Genomic DNA, 16,094 nt, shown 5'->3' on the forward strand with positions numbered 1-16,094 from the left:
CTGCCATGGGCATCAGAGCATTTCATGCTCCGATGCTCTCACTTGCCCAGCGCTGTATCGTGCAGGGCAAGGGCTTTTTTGTTTATATTTTTTACAGGCTAGGGCAGCACTAAAGCCCGCCCATTAGTGCTGGTGGCGCAACCAGGCCCACTGCTAGGCAGAAGCCTCCACCTAGCTTTACCCATGGAGAGCCTGGTATGTCACCGGATCTTTAGAAAAAGAAAATGAAATGCTCCAATGCTCATGTCAGAGGGGCTAAGTGGGGGAAGAGGGGTATATGTCTGGGTTCAGCTCTGAACCCGGACAACCCTTTTAATGGACAGGTTGGATCTTCCTTCAACCCTGGCTGTATATCTCGCGCTAGGAATTCAAGCTGTTACGAGCAGCCAGTTCCTTGAGCTGGAGTACTGATTCTGGAAAGCAAAGCAGACCTCTTCTAATGCCATGCAACCTCTATGAAACGAAGCATCATGATATTATTCTAATAGTTCTTAGCTTCTGTGTTTCGCAGTGAACAAGGTCTCTTGACAATAACTCTGCTGTAACACAAAGTCTGTGTTGTTTCATTGAATAGCCATTTGTGAGGGAAAATAACCCTAACTTAGATATTATCTATCTGTTAAAGGTAGAAGAGAAGGCTGTCTTACCCCAAATGATAGTAGCGGGTTTCGTAGCTGGTAAAAAGGAGAGCCCATATAATGCTCCAAAATGTAGCATAGCCATCAGAATGACATTTCTCCAAACGATTTTTCTGGGAGGTTTGGGACCTTTCTTCTCAGTATAAGTAGTGTCAAATACATCGTCTGACATTTCACGATCTTGTCCAATGTCCTCTCCATTTATTTTGGGATTTTCCACGTATGTGCCCACAGTCTGACTTCCCCGATACATCATGTTAACAGTGGATCAACACTGAGAAAAAGAAGAGGAAAAATAAATTGTACAACTATTATGACAATAAGATTGAAAAGCAAGGTTAGGACCTACAGTATATAATACCTATGATGCTTCCTAAAGATGGCCGCATATTTCAGATAGCGGTCGACAACTCGGTTTGGCCAAGTGTGCATGCGTGCTGAAAGGGGAGAGTGGAGAAAGCTGCTGTCAGACTCCTGTGACAGTGGCTTATCTCCACTGAGAGCCAAAGGAAGCCCCAAAGCCCCCATCCGTCTTTAGCTTGACATTTGCTGGAGTGGAAACACCCTCATATACATTAGTTGACCAGGTTTGAATAATGTTAATCCAAAGTGTATGGCCACGTTGAGGATCAATAGTCAAATCTTTGCAATATTTGGTAATCAATGTGTTAGTTTTACCTTTTTTTTGCTCAAAGTTAGACCTCATGCATACAGATGTATTATGGCTTCAAAGCTGCAAGAGGGTTCTCCTAGAGTCTGTGCAAAAGCTCACTATGACCTCCAGATGTCGTACAAAGTTTTTTTTTTCTGTTGTATGGACCATATGTATGGAGGTACTGCTAGGATAATATAAGTCCATGCATACAGGACTTACAGAGGCTGTGCAACTCCATACTTGCCCCCATACTGGCTGCATGCTCATGGCTCTGCAGTTACCAGCAGAGTACTTACCATGGAAGCAGACCATACCACTACTATGAGGCCCATGGTGAGGGGGGCTGCTGCTAAACTTCTTCTTGACTTAAATCTACAGCATTTTTCTGCAGAGATGCTTAGTGTTTAGAGACAGATTTTGTTTAGTTCAATGGTAACTGTATAAATTCCTATGCACTGATGCTCACCCTAGCGGTTGCTGCAGACAGGCAGATTTAGAATATACAGCGTGAGGGTTAAAGGGGTTGTCCGGGTTCAGAGCTGAACCCGGACATACCTCCATTTTCACCCCGGCAGCCCCCCTGACTTGAGCATCGGAGCAGTTCATGCTCCAAGGCATTTTTTGGATATCCGGTGACGTACCGGGGCTCTCCATGGGGCTGCCATGAAGCCCGGTGACGTCACCGGCACTGATGGGCGGGATTTAGTGCGGCCCTAGCCAGTTAAACGGCTAGGGCAGTGCTAAAGCCCGCCCATCAGAGCCGGTGACGTCACCGATCACACTTCCGGGTGGAAGTTTCCGCCCGGCAGTGTGTTATTGAAAACAAAAGAGACCTTGCCCTGCGCGATTTAGCTAAATCGCGCATGGCAAGGGAGCGCATCGGAGCATGAGATGCTCCGATGCTAGCCTCAGGGGGGCTGCCTGGGTGAAAATAAGGGTATATCCGGGTTCAGCTCTGAACCCGGACAACCCCTTTAACTGAGGTCTATGGGGGAAGATTTATCAATGTACTTATGCCAGTTTTCTGATGTAAATACACTGAGAAATTTGGTGTCATATATACAGTCCTGAACAAAAGTTTAAGACCACTTGAAAAATGGCAAAAAATCATATTTTACATTGTTGGATCTTAACAAGGTTCCTAGTAGAGCTTCAACATGCAACAAGAAGTAATGAGAGTGAGACAAAACATTTTTAAACTGAAACAGGCAGTTTTTCAGCTGATCAAAATTTTAGGACCACATGCCTTTAAAAGGCCAAATGTGTGCAAAGATGTGGATTCAATGTCATTTTCTGTCAGGTAGTCACACGTTGTGATGGCAAAGGCAAAAAAACTTTCCCTTTTTGAATGTGGTCGGGTTGTTGAACTGCATAAGCAGGGTCTCTCGCAGTGCGCCATCGCTGCTGAGGTGGGACGCAGTAAGACAGTCATTTGGAATTTCTTAAATGATCCTGAGGGTTATGGAACAAAAAAGTCAAGTGGAAGACCCAAAAAAATGTCATCAGCACTGAGCCGGAGGATCCAATTGGCTGTCTGTCAAGACACTGGACGATCCTCGACCCAAATTAAGGCCCTTACTGGTGCTGACTGCAGCCCCATAACCATCAGACGGCATCTGAGACTGAAGGGCTTCAAAAACAAAAAACGTCTTCAAAGACCTCGTCTCCTTGAACGCCACAGAACTGCTTGTTTGGACTTTGCAAGAGAGCACCAAACATGGGACATTCAAAGGTGGAAGAAAGTTTTATTCTCTGATGATAAAGAATTTAACCTTGATGGTCCTGATCCAACGTTACTAGCATGACAAGCAGATCCCACCTGAGATGTTTTCTACGCGCCACAGTGGAGGGGGCGCCATAATGGTCTGGGGTGCTTTTTCCTTCAGTGGAACAATGGAGCTTCAGGAAGTGCAGGGGCGTCAAACGGCCGCTGGCTATGTCCAGATGTTGCAGAGAGCATTCCTCATGACTGAGGGCCCTCGTCTGTGTGGTAACGACTGGGTTTTTCAACAGGACAACGCTACAGTACACAATGCCCGCAGGACAAGGGACTTCTTCCAGGAGAATAACATCACTCTTTTGGCCCATCCTGCGTGTTCCCCTGATCTAAATCCAATTGAGAACCTTTGGGGAAGGATGACAGGGGAAGTTTACAAAAATGGACAACAGTTCCAGACAGTAGATGGCCTTCGTGCGGCCGTCTTCACCACTTGGAGAAATGTTCCCACTCACCTCATGGAAACGCTTGCATCAAGCATGCCGAAACGAAACAAATTTTGGAAGTGAAACAATAACGGCGGAGCTACTCATTACTGAGTTCATGTTTGGAAGTTGGATTTCTGTTTTGGGGGGGGGTTTAGTTTTTTTTGGGAGGTGTGGTCCTAAACTTTTGATCAGCTGAAAAACAGCCTGTTTCAGCTTATTCGTTGTTTTCATTAAATTGAATGCTCAAAAAATGTTTTGTCTCACTCCCATTTCTTCTTGTTGTATGTTAAAGCTCTACTTGGAACCTTGGTAAGATCCAGCCATGCTAAATATGATTTTTTGCCATTTTTCAAGTGGTCTTAAACTTTTGATCAGGACTGTATAAAGCACCTGTTCCACTTTTTCCCACGTAGAAGTCAGGTAGAATTAGGCAAAAATATGATTTTTTTTTTTTTAAAGATCCCTCCACGAATTACGGTAATAAAAATGGCAAACTTGTCAAAAATCTCACCGGGGGCACATACTACGATTTGCTATGTGGCCCTATGATATCTTTAGTTATTCACATATATTCTTTTTTCTTCTATTACTTCACTTTTTAAAAAAAAAAAAAAAAAAAAGACCATGTCAGTTCACATACATTGAGTCAGGAATTTATGGCACAAGTTGTGTGTTTATTGAAGTGATATAACTCCTCGTGGCATGTTCGGGCATCTAAGAGCAATTCCAACCAGACATTACTTATACATGGATGCAATCAGCATCTATTTATAAAGATGATATCAGGGGGCCACTAAGTGGTTTTGTAATGGTCTTGGAATTTAGGACCATGATGCTTTGCAAGATGGTGCCACTTTCAAATTTCTTCTGGCCCGAATAGGTCTTTGGGCCATTTTATTTCAATACATTAAGGTGAAGCCCCGTAACAACTAACCGAAGTAGGTTTTCTTTAAAATGTTTTATGTTACCTACTAGTTTTGAGCGAATCGAGCTTCGAATCCGAGATCTGAAATTGATTTGCTCAAAACTTCGTTTTAATGCTGTATGGAGATCAGTCTCAGTACAGCATTAAAATGTAAGGCCTATAGGACAAGCGATCCTAGCGATATGCCGCCATTGTCCATGATGAGACAACCCCTTTAATGGCTGTACACTGTTATACAAGCTTGTTAAATTTAAATTGTTCTATTTTTTGGAGGATAGCTGTTATTGGGTTCTACCTTCATTGGGCAATATTTATTGTATATTAAATATGGGCTATTTTTCCCTCAACAATGACAGTTATAGAGAATACAGTGATTTTATTCATTGGTGCGAGCTGTTTTGCTGCAACTTTTTGACAGTGTTTTAATCAACATCAGGAGCAGATCATAAAGTGAGGGAATTTATATAGAAAAGTTTCTAATTCCCTCTATTCAATCCAATCCAAGGTTTTGGCTTCAAAAACTTCAACAAACTGGCATGTGTGAAAGTGCCATGTGGGTAGTCCTAACTGACGACTGACAGCTACAGTATCTCTATAGTCATGCTCATACAGGAAAGGCTGACAGCCATCAAGTCATTTCTGCTTAGTGAGGCCTCTTTCACACGTCAGTAAATCACGGACCTACCCATTGATTTTAATGTGTTTTTTTACACGTCAGTAATTTTCCACTGACTGTCTATAAAGTTTATGGGTCCATGAAAAGCATCCATGTTCTGTCAGTGATTTTCACGGACCATTGATAGATGATGCTCTGGAAAGTAATTTCCATCTTGTCATGGATGTCATCTGGACCATGTGATGAGCGCAGTGACATCACCAAAGGTCCTTTTCCTCCCAGGTCATCGTAGAAGAAGAAAGAAGACAAGCCGGGCTGCGCGAACAAGTGGATGAGGTGAGTTTAATTATTATTTTTTTAGCCCCTCCATCCCTAATTTACTTAGCATTCTGTATTAAGAATGCTAGTATTTTCCCTTATAACCATGTTATAAGGGAAAATAATAATGATCGGGTCCCCATCCCGATCGTCACCTAGAAACCATGCGTGAAAATCGCACCGCATCCGCACTTGCTTGCGGATGCTTGCGATTTTCACGCAACCCCATTCACTTCTATAGGGCCTGCGTTGCGTGAAAAACGGACAATATAGAGCATGCTGCGATTTTCACGCAACGCACAAGTGATGCATGAAAATCACCGCTCATGTGCACAGCCCCATAGAAATGAATGGGTCCGGATTCAGTGCGGGTGCAATGCGTTCACCCCGTGTGAAAGAGGCCTAAGTGTAGATCCTGCCTTACAAGTTCCCCTCAGGCTGGACTAAATGTTGAACTTGACAGGTTCCTTTTAACTTTTGCCAGATAACTGTTGGGTTAAATTTTTGGTGCATTGCAGATGCAATTCGCTGTACACCTTTACCATGGGACTGGACTCTCCTTAAAGGGACGCTGTCACCAGTGCTTTAAGTGGGCCAAAAGAGGTGCCGGTACTCTATTAGGCGCCGGTGCTCCCCCCCCCAATACTGAATTAATGTGTGTGTGTGTGTGATGAGGGGGGGGGTCTGATGTGCAGGGGGGTACTGGTTCAGAGAGGAACGAATGTGCGGTGGTGGGGGGGGGGGGGTCCTGGTACATAGAGGAACTAATATATATATGTGTGTGATGGGGGGGTCTGATGTGCAGGGGGCCCCCTGCACATCAGACCCCCCCATCACACACATATATATTAGTTCCTCTATGTACCAGGACCCCCCCCCCCCACCACCGCACATTCGTTCCTCTCTGAACCAGTACCCCCCTGCACATCAGACCCCCCCCTCATCACACACACACACACATTAATTCCTCTCTGTACCAGTACCCCCCTGGCAGGGGGGTATTGGTACAGAGAGGAATTAATGTGTGTGTGTGTGATGAGTGGGGGGGGGGGGGGGGGGGTCTGATGTGCAGGGGGGTACTGGTACAGAGAGGAACGAATGTGCGGTGGTGGGGGGGGTACTGTACTGGTACATAGAGGAACTAATATATATATGTGTGTGATGGGGGGGTCTGATGTGCAGGGGGCCCCTGCACATCAGACCCCCCCATCACACACATCTATATTAGTTCCTCTATGTACCAGTACAGTACCCCCCCCACCACCGCACATTCGTTCCTCTCTGTACCAGTACCCCCCCGCACATCAGACCCCCCCCCCCCCCACTCATCACACACACACACATTAATTCCTCTCTGTACCAGTACCCCCCTGCCAGGGGGGTACTGGTACAGAGAGGAATTAATGTGTGTGTGTGTGTGATGAGGGGGGGGGGTCTGATGTGCAGGGGGGTACTGGTTCAGAGAGGAACGAATGTGCGGTGGTGGTGGGGGGGGGGGGTACTGGTACATAGAGGAACTAATATATATGTGTGTGATGGGGGGTCTGATGTGCAGAGGGGTACTGGTACAGAGAGGCACTAATGTGTGGTGGTGGTGGGGGGGGGGGGGGTACTGGTAAAGAGAGGAACTAATGTGTGTGATGAGGGGGGGGGGGGTCTGATGTGCAGGGGGGTACTGGTACAGAGAGGAACGAATGTGGGGGGGTGGGGGGGGGGGGGGTCCTGGTACATAGAGGAACTAATATATATGTGTGTGATGGGGGGGTCTGATGTGCAGGGGCCCCCTACACATCAGACCCACCCATCAGACACATATATATTAGTTCCTCTATGTACCAGTACCCCCCCCCCCCACCATCGCACATTCGTTCCTCTCTGTACCAGTACCCCCCTGCACATCAGACCCCCCCCTCATCACACACATTAATTCCTCTCTGTACCAGTACCCCCCTGCCAGGGGGGGGGGGGTACTGGTACAGAGAGGAACTAATGTGTGTGGGGGGAGGGGGGGGTGCCTGTCACTCACCAGTACTCTTCAGAAGTTGGATTCCAAAGCAAAGTCGATGTTCTTTGCTGCACCGTCCGACTCCTGACTCCAAGGAGGACCAGTCACTGGTCGCCGCACTGATCGCTCCACACAGGCGCGCGGGAAGGAGTTGACGTCACCTAACGTGAGGTCAACTCCCTGCCTGCGCCAGCCTGAGCCGTACTCTGCAACGACCCGCCCCCCTCCACTAGCTGCCCAGCCAACGACATTAGGGAGGAGATACTGCCAGCTCTCCGCTGCGCTCCGGTACCGGAAACCCACGTACTGGGCGCACAGAGAGGTGCTGGTACTCTCCAGGGCAATTTTTGGAAGTGGCGGTACTGAGTACCGCCGCGTTCCGGCCCACTTCAAGCACTGGCTGTCACCATCAAACTGTAATGTAAGCTGCAGGCAGCATGTTATAGAGCAGGAGGAGCTGAGAAGATTGAAGATTGTATAGTTTTATGGGAAAGAGTCTGTAAAACTTGTAATGTCATCAGCATCTGATCGGTGGGGGTCCGACACCCAGGACTCCCATCAGCTAAATGGTGCTGAGCTGCACCTAGGCCACGTGACCGATGGTTGTGACGTCACTGGCCTAGGTTGAGCTTTGAAAAGGCGCTGGAGCTTTCTCAAACAGCTGATCAGAAGGGGTCCTGGGTGTCAGACCCTCACTGATCAGATGCTGAGGATAGGTAATCAGTTACAAAGAGTCAGATAACCCCTTTAAATGAATAAATTACAGGTTTTAGTGAATCTTTTCACATAATATATATCAATCTGCTTTGCTCCTGATCTATAACATGCTGCCTGCAGCTCAAACACCATCTTCAACATTAGGGATGTCCCGATACCGATACCGGGCATTTGCACGAGTACATGTACTCGTGCAAATGTCCCCGATACCACTGCCGATACCTGTGCGCCGCTTCTATGTGTCTGTGTCCGTCCGCAGCCCCTGCACCTCGCACAGCTAACAGCTTCACAGGCAGCAGCAGGCACTGTGTAATAGGAGCCGACAGTGGAAGCTAGCTCCGCCCCGCCCCTCCCCGCCCTCCAACCAATCAGAGACTCACAGCACAGGGAGCAGAATCGTCTGACAGTTTATTAGTTAAAAGAATCGTCACCGAGTCCCTGCCAGGCTTCCTGCTCTGCGCTCCCTGTAAGTCCGTCCGCATAGCATGTAGTGGAGCTGGGTGTGTACAGGGTGCATGTAGCAGAGCAGGAAGTCTGGCACGGACTCGGTGACACAGTCTCTGACTCATTAGATTCTTTTAACTAATAAACTCTCAGACGATTATCTGAGTCCCTGCAATAACTATACATTGTTTGTAATTACATCAGTCTGCTCCACTGCATTCACTGCAGCAGAGCTGTGTTTGCCAGGAGCAAGTCCCTGGTGATAGTGTCTGTCTTCTATGGCCCTGGTCCCTCCCTTCCTGCCTGCAAGCTGCACATTGATCTCTAAAAGCAGGCATTAGGGCAAGAAGAAATATACATTACTGTATGATGGCCACAAGACTATTATACTGAGGAGGGGGGCTTCAAAAATTGTCCTGACTCCTTACAGTAGCGTCTCCTTGTGGCCATCCCATACAGTGTAACGTCTCCTTGTGGCCGTCCCATACAGTGTAACGTCTCCTTGTGGTTTCCCCCCATACAGTATAACGTCTCCTTGTAGCTGCCCCCATACAGTATAACGTCTCCTTGTGGCTGCCCCCATACAGTATAACGTCTCCTTGTAGCTGCCCCCATACAGTATAACGTGTCCTTGTGGCTGCCCCCATACAGTATAACGTCTCCTTTTGGCTGCCCCCATACAGTATAACGTCTCCTTGTGGCCGCCCCATACAGTATAACGTCTCCTTGTGGCGGCCCCCATACAGTATAACCTCTCCTTGTGGCCGCCCCATACAGTATAACGTCTCCTTGTGGCGGCCCCCATACAGTATAACCTCTCCTTGTGGCCGCCCCATACAGTATAACGTCTCCTTGTGGCCGCCCCCAGACAGTATAACGTCTCCTTGTGGCCGCCCCATACAGTATAATAGTGGCTGCCCCCATACAGTATAACATGTCCTTGTGGCTGCCCCCATACAGTATAACATGTCCTTGTGGCTGCCCCCATACAGTATAACGTCTCCTTGTGGCTGCCCCCATACAGTATAACATCTCCTTGTGGCCGCCCCCATACAGTATAACGTCTCCTTGTGGCCCCCCATACAGTATAACGTCTCCTTGTGCCCCCCATACAGTGTAACGTCTCCTTGTGGCCGCCCCATACAGTATAATAGTGGCTGCCCCCATACAGTATAACGTCTCCTTGTGACTGCCCCCATACAGTATAACCTCTCCTTGTGGCTGCCCCATACAGTATAACGTCTCCTTGTGGCTGCCCCATACAGTATAACGTCTCCTTGTGGCTGCCCCATACAGTATAACGTCTCCTTGTGGCTGCCCCCCATACAGTATAACGTCTCCTTGTGGCTGCCCCCCATACAGTATAACGTCTCCTTGTGGCTGCCCCCATACAGTGTAACGTCTCCTTGTGGCCGCCCCCATACAGTATAACGTCTCCTTGTGGCTGCCCCCATACAGTATAACCTCTCCTTGTGGCTGCCCCCATACAGTATAACCTCTCCTTGTGGCTGCCCCCATACAGTATAACGTCTCCTTGTGGCTGCCCCCATACAGTATAACGTCTCCTTGTAGCTGCCCCCATACAGTATAGCGTCTCCTTGTGGCCGCCCCCATACAGTATAGCGTCTCCTTGTGGCTGCCCCCATACAGTATAACGTCTCCTTGTGGCTGCCCCATACAGTATAACGTCTCCTTGTGGCTGCCCCATACAGTATAACGTCTCTTTGTGGCTGCCCCCATACAGTATAACGTCTCCTTGTGGCTGCCCCCATACAGTATAACGTCTCCTTGTGGCTGCCCCCATACAGTATAATGTCTCCTTGTAGCTGCCCCCATACAGTATAACCTCTCCTTGTGGCTGCCCCCATACAGTATAACGTCTCCTTGTAGCTGCCCCCATACAGTATAACCTCTCCTTGTGGCTGCCCCCCATACAGTATAACTTCTCCTTGTGGCTGCCCCCATACAGTATAACGTCTCCTTGTAGCTGCCCCCATACAGTATAACATCTCCTTGTAGCTGCCCCCATACAGTATAACGTCTCCTTGTGGCTGCCCCCCATACAGTATAACCTCTCCTTGTGGCTGCCCCCATACAGTATAACCTCTCCTTGTGGCTGCCCCCCATACAGTATAACTTCTCCTTGTGGCTGCCCCCATACAGTATAACCTCTCCTTGTGGCTGCCCCCCATACAGTATAACTTCTCCTTGTGGCTGCCCCCATACAGTATAACGTCTCCTTGTAGCTGCCCCCATACAGTGTAACGTCTCCTTGTGGCTGCCCCCATACAGTATAACATCTCCTTGTGGCTGCCCCCATACAGTATAACGTCTCCTTGTGGCTGCCCCCCATACAGTATAACCTCTCCTTGTGGCTGCCCCCATACAGTATAACCTCTCCTTGTGGCTGCCCCATACAGTGTAACGTCTCCTTGTGGCTGCCCCCATACAGTATAACCTCTCCTTGTGGCTGCCCCATACAGTGTAACGTCTCCTTGTGGCTGCCCCATACAGTATAACGTCTCCTTGTAGCTGCCCCCATACAGTGTAACGTCTCCTTGTGGCTGCCCCCATACAGTATAACATCTCCTTGTGGCTGCCCCCATACAGTATAATGTCTCCTTGTGGCTGCCCCCATACAGTATAACCTCTCCTTGTGGCTGCCCCCATACAGTATAACCTCTCCTTGTGGCTGCCCCCATACAGTATAATGTCTCCTTGTGGCTGCCCCCATACAGTATAATGTCTCCTTGGAATGTTATAGTTCTGTTTTTGGGCCTTTTGGTTGGTCAGTGGTCAGAAAATACATGTGTGTGTATTTTATTGTTAAAATTAGTATCAGTAATTGGTATCGGTGAGTACTTAAATAAAAGTATCGGTACTCGTTCTCAGTCTTAAAAAAATGGTATCGGGACATCCCTATTCAACATGACAGGTTCCCTTTAAGGAAAGGGCACACCAAGAAAGTTGTTGGACCTACTCAAGCAAACATTGCACATGAAAACCACTTCTCTGTTTTGCATTAACTTTAAATTGTCGGTTCAAAGATAAAAGGTAGCCATTGGATAAATGTCATCCAAAACTGCCGATTTTGGCGGGACTGGACGACCATCTAATGTGTCCCAACTCTCCACTGGCAACAGATCACAGATGTCAGGGAAGATAAGTCCCAGGCATCAGTATTTCAGCTGTCTAATCTTTTCTTGCTCAGGGAGTGGACTCGCCAAGACTAAGCCAAGCCTTACTTTGACATAGAAGTTGTAGAATTGAAATTCCCAGTGATAAAATAAGGTTAAGTGACATAACACAGATACAGATAAACGTCGCTGCAGCAATAACAGGAAACGTGTAAAATGACAATTACTGGACAAATAAGCGGCTGCAGATAATGAAACAACACCCCATGAACCAGTCACTCGTGCCAAGAATGAACAAGCCAGTATCTGTGCAAAACACAGAAAAGAACAAACTAGAAGATGACTAGGTAAGGCCTCTGTTCACACTGCCGTCACGGCCTGCTACAGCTCTATCAGCGAGATTTCTGTTTATTCTACTACTGGATAATAAAGGGCAGTTTGACAGCCTAAAGCCAGCCCTGCCTGCAGGAAGACAAGGAGAGACTAGCTACTATGAAGTCTCCAACACACAGCACATAAAGAAACAAGGAGATCCTGCTCTCCTATCTGTAGCATATACTTAAAAGAGTTGTCTCACCATGGACAATGGGGGCATATCGCTAGGATATGCCCCCATTGTCTTATAGGTGCGGGTCCCACCGCTGGGACCCGCACCTCTTTCGAGAATGGAGCCCCGCAAGTCAAGGAGGGCGCACTGCGCATGCGCCCTCCATTCATTTTCCATGGGGCTGGTGAAAATAGCCGAGCGCTGACTCGGCTATTTCCGTCGGCCCCATAGAAATGAATGGGAGCTCCCATTCACTTCTATAGGGAGCCGGCTTGGTAGTGGCCAGACCGGAGTCCTCCAGCCACCACCTTGCGGGGCTTCGTTCTCGATATAGGTGCGGGTCCCGCACCTTTATTTTGCAGGAATCTGTGATGGAAGCAGATGTGAATCTAACCTAAGCCTTCTTCACTGGAGACAGATTCAGCCAGTGAATTGAGAGTAAATGATCAGTACAGTAGGCTGGGGAAGGGCGAAGGAAGGCAGCTGAATAAGTGGAGAAAGGTGATTTTCTCTAAAAAGATATACAAGAGCATTTCTGATCTTTACTTCATTCATTTATGGGGAAAAATTAAAGTTATTCTTTAAAGAAAGCCCAATAAGTTACAGTAGGATGATCTGAATATTGTGGCCTGATCAAGCCTGATAGAAGTCACCTATGTTGTGTGCTGTGCATGTACTGATAACAACCTTAAACTATGATTATGCTGAGAACACAAGTTATGTGGTTCTTGCCTTCCTCCCGGTTGGGATATTGGAGTTTAAAAGTGTTCATTGCATAGAAAATGCTGTGGTTAAAAATATCTGGGTCAGTAGGCTAAAGTGCAATACACTCCCATGACTTCAGTTATGTCAATGTATTGCATGTCCTATTTTTGGCGGTTGTTGAGAAATGCCGCTAGGATGATGAAAGTACTGAAACATTAGTTCTGGATAAACAAACGCCACCAATTCCTCTGATCACAGTACAATACACTCTGAAGAGTAGAAAGGCAGGTGTTGTCTTAGGGTACTTTCACACTAGCGGTTTTCTTTTCCGGCATAGAATTCCGTCACAGGGGCTCTATACCGGAAAAGAACTGATCAGTTTTATCCCCATGCATTCTGAATGGAGAGAATCCGTTCAGTTTGCATCAGGATGTCTTCAGTTCAGTCGTTTTGACTGATCAGGTAAAAGATAAAACCGTAGCATGCTACGGTTTTATCACTGGTGAAAAAAACTGAAGACTTGCCTGAATGCCGGATCCGGCATTTTCCCCCATAGGAATGTATTAGTGCCGGATCCGGCATTCAAAATACCGGAATGCCGGATCCGTCCTTCTGGCCTGCGCAGACTGGTAAAAATGTGAAAAAAGATACAAGACGGATTCGTCTGTCCGCATGACAAGCAGAGAGACGGATCCGTTCTTGCAATGCATTTGTGAGACGGATCCGCATCCGGATCCGTCTCACAAATGCTTTCAGTCACATCCAAATCGGCGGATCCGGCGGGCAGTTCCGACGACGGAACTGCCTGCCGGATCACACTGCCGCAAGTGTGAAAGTAGCCTTAGGGTCTCTAGATACATAAACTGGGGTTTTCAACCCCTGAAAATGCCAGAAAAAACAATCAAGACTTTGTTGGGCATCTGCATATTTTGCAGAGTTTTTTTGTGGTATTGTGGCAGACAGTGGGGCAGATTTCCTATTGAAGATGCGCCACGTACGTGCAATTTGCTCCAAAAACTTGGTATACGTGCTTTGCACTGCATTTATCATTTGTTCTAACTTTTTTACACCTCGTCCGACAAGGGAGCATGGCTTGGAGGGAAAGGAATGTGGCTTCACGGAAAGGGGGGTGGCCTAAATGCACTGCTGTGCGCCAAACGTTTGGCACATTTTTGGAGTAACACTAAGCCAACTTATAGATGGCATAAACAGATTTATTATTCAGCATCAGCCACTGTGATCAATTAAAGGGGTAATCCCACGAAAAATAGTCTACAATTCAAACCAGCACCTGGATCTGAATACTTTTCTAATTGCATGTAATTAAAAATTTAGCATAGCCACTGAGTTATTCAATAAAATGTATCTGTATAGCGCCACCTGCTGTTTATTTTTTTCTTATTTCTTTGACCTGCTCACTGAGATGGCTGCACATGCTCAGTTTCATCCTTCAGCTGCCTCCTGAGCTGTGATAGGGTCAGCATGGACACGCCCCCTGATCTGCAGCAGAAGAAACTCCCCTTGAGCTGTCAGCTTGATATAAATCCAGCAGAGCAATGAATGTGGATATCTCTGGACCCATGTGAGGTACAGGGCTGGTTCTAGCTTTGTTAGAAAGAGGTTGTCGTACTACAGTGGGGGAAATAATTATTTGACCCCTCACTGATTTTGTAAGTTTGTCCAATGACAAAGAAATGAAAAGTCTCAGAACAGTATCATTTCAATGGTAGGTTTATTGTAACAGTGGCAGATAGCACATCAAAAGGAAAATCGAAAAAATAACTTTAAATAAAAGATAGCAACTGATTTGCATTTCATTGAGTGAAATAAGTATTTGAACCCCTACCAACCATTAAGAGTTCTGGCTCCCACAGAGTGGTTAGACACTTCTACTCAATTAGTCACCCTCATTAAGGACACCTGTCTTAACTAGTCACCTGTATAAAAGACACCTGTCCACAGAATCAATCAATCAAGCAGACTCTAAACTCTCCAACATGGGAAAGACCAAAGAGCTGTCCAAGGATGTCAGAGACAAAATTGTAGACCTGCACAAGGCTGGAATGGGCTACAAAACCATTAGCAAGAAGCTGGGAGAGAAGGTGACAACTGTTGGTGCGATTGTTCGAAAATGGAAGGAGCACAAAATGACCATCAATCGACCTCGCTCTGGGGCTCCACGCAAGATCTCACCTCGTGGGGTGTCAATGGTTCTGAGAAAGGTGAAAAAGCATCCTAGAACTACACGGGAGGAGTTAGTTAATGACCTCAAATTAGCAGGGACCACAGTCACCAAGAAAACCATTGGAAACACATTACACCGCAATGGATTAAAATCCTGCAGGGCTCGCAAGGTCCCCCTGCTCAGGAAGGCACATGTGCAGGGCCGTCTGAAGTTTGCCAATGAACACCTGAATGATTCAGAGAGTGACTGGGAGAAGGTGCTGTGGTCTGATGAGACCAAAATAGAGCTCTTTGGCATTAACTCAACTCGCTGTGTTTGGAGGAAGAAAAATGCTGCCTATGACCCCCAAAACACCGTCCCCACCGTCAAGCATGGGGGTGGAAACATTTTGCTTTGGGGGTGTTTTTCTGCTAAGGGCACAGGACAACTTATTCGCATAAACGGGAAAATGGACGGAGCCATGTATCGTGAAATCCTGAGCGTCAACCTCCTTCCCTCTGCCTGGAAACTGAAAATGGGTCGTGGATGGGTGTTCCAGCACGACAATGACCCAAAACATACAGCAAAGGCAACAAAGGAGTGGCTCAAGAAGAAGCACATTAAGGTCATGGAGTGGCCTAGTCAGTCTCCGGACCTTAATCCAATCGAAAACCTATGGAGGGAGCTCAAGCTCAGAGTTGCACAGAGACAGCCTCGAAACCTTAGGGATTTAGAGATGATCTGCAAAGAGGAGTGGACCAACATTCCTCCTAAAATGTGCGCAAACTTTGTCATCAATTACAAGAAACGTTTGACCTCTGTGCTTGCAAACAAGGGTTTTTCCACCAAGTATTAAGTCTTTTTTTGTTAGAGGGTTCAAATACTTATTTCACTCAATGAAATGCAAATCAGTTGCTATCTTTTATTTAAAGTTATTTTTTCGATTTTCCTTTTGATGTGCTATCTGCCACTGTTACAATAAACCTACCATTGAAATGATACTGTTCTGAGACTTTTC

General features: G+C 46.9%; 1 protein-coding gene across 2 annotated transcripts in view; it reads right to left on the reverse strand.

Moving 5' to 3' along the window:
- SCD (stearoyl-CoA desaturase) overlaps nucleotides 1–16,094 on the reverse strand; it is a 69,521-nt gene that overhangs the window by 31,497 nt on the left and 21,930 nt on the right. For both annotated transcript variants that reach the window (XM_040437857.1, XM_040437858.1), the window contains exon 2: nucleotides 648–912. In XM_040437857.1, the coding sequence (XP_040293791.1) occupies nucleotides 648–894 (247 nt within the window). In that variant the 5' untranslated portion in view covers nucleotides 895–912. The remainder of the gene's footprint in view (nucleotides 1–647; nucleotides 913–16,094) is intronic.

This window comes from Bufo bufo, chromosome 6, assembly GCF_905171765.1.
Source record: "Bufo bufo chromosome 6, aBufBuf1.1, whole genome shotgun sequence".
Lineage (NCBI taxonomy): Eukaryota > Metazoa > Chordata > Amphibia > Anura > Bufonidae > Bufo > Bufo bufo.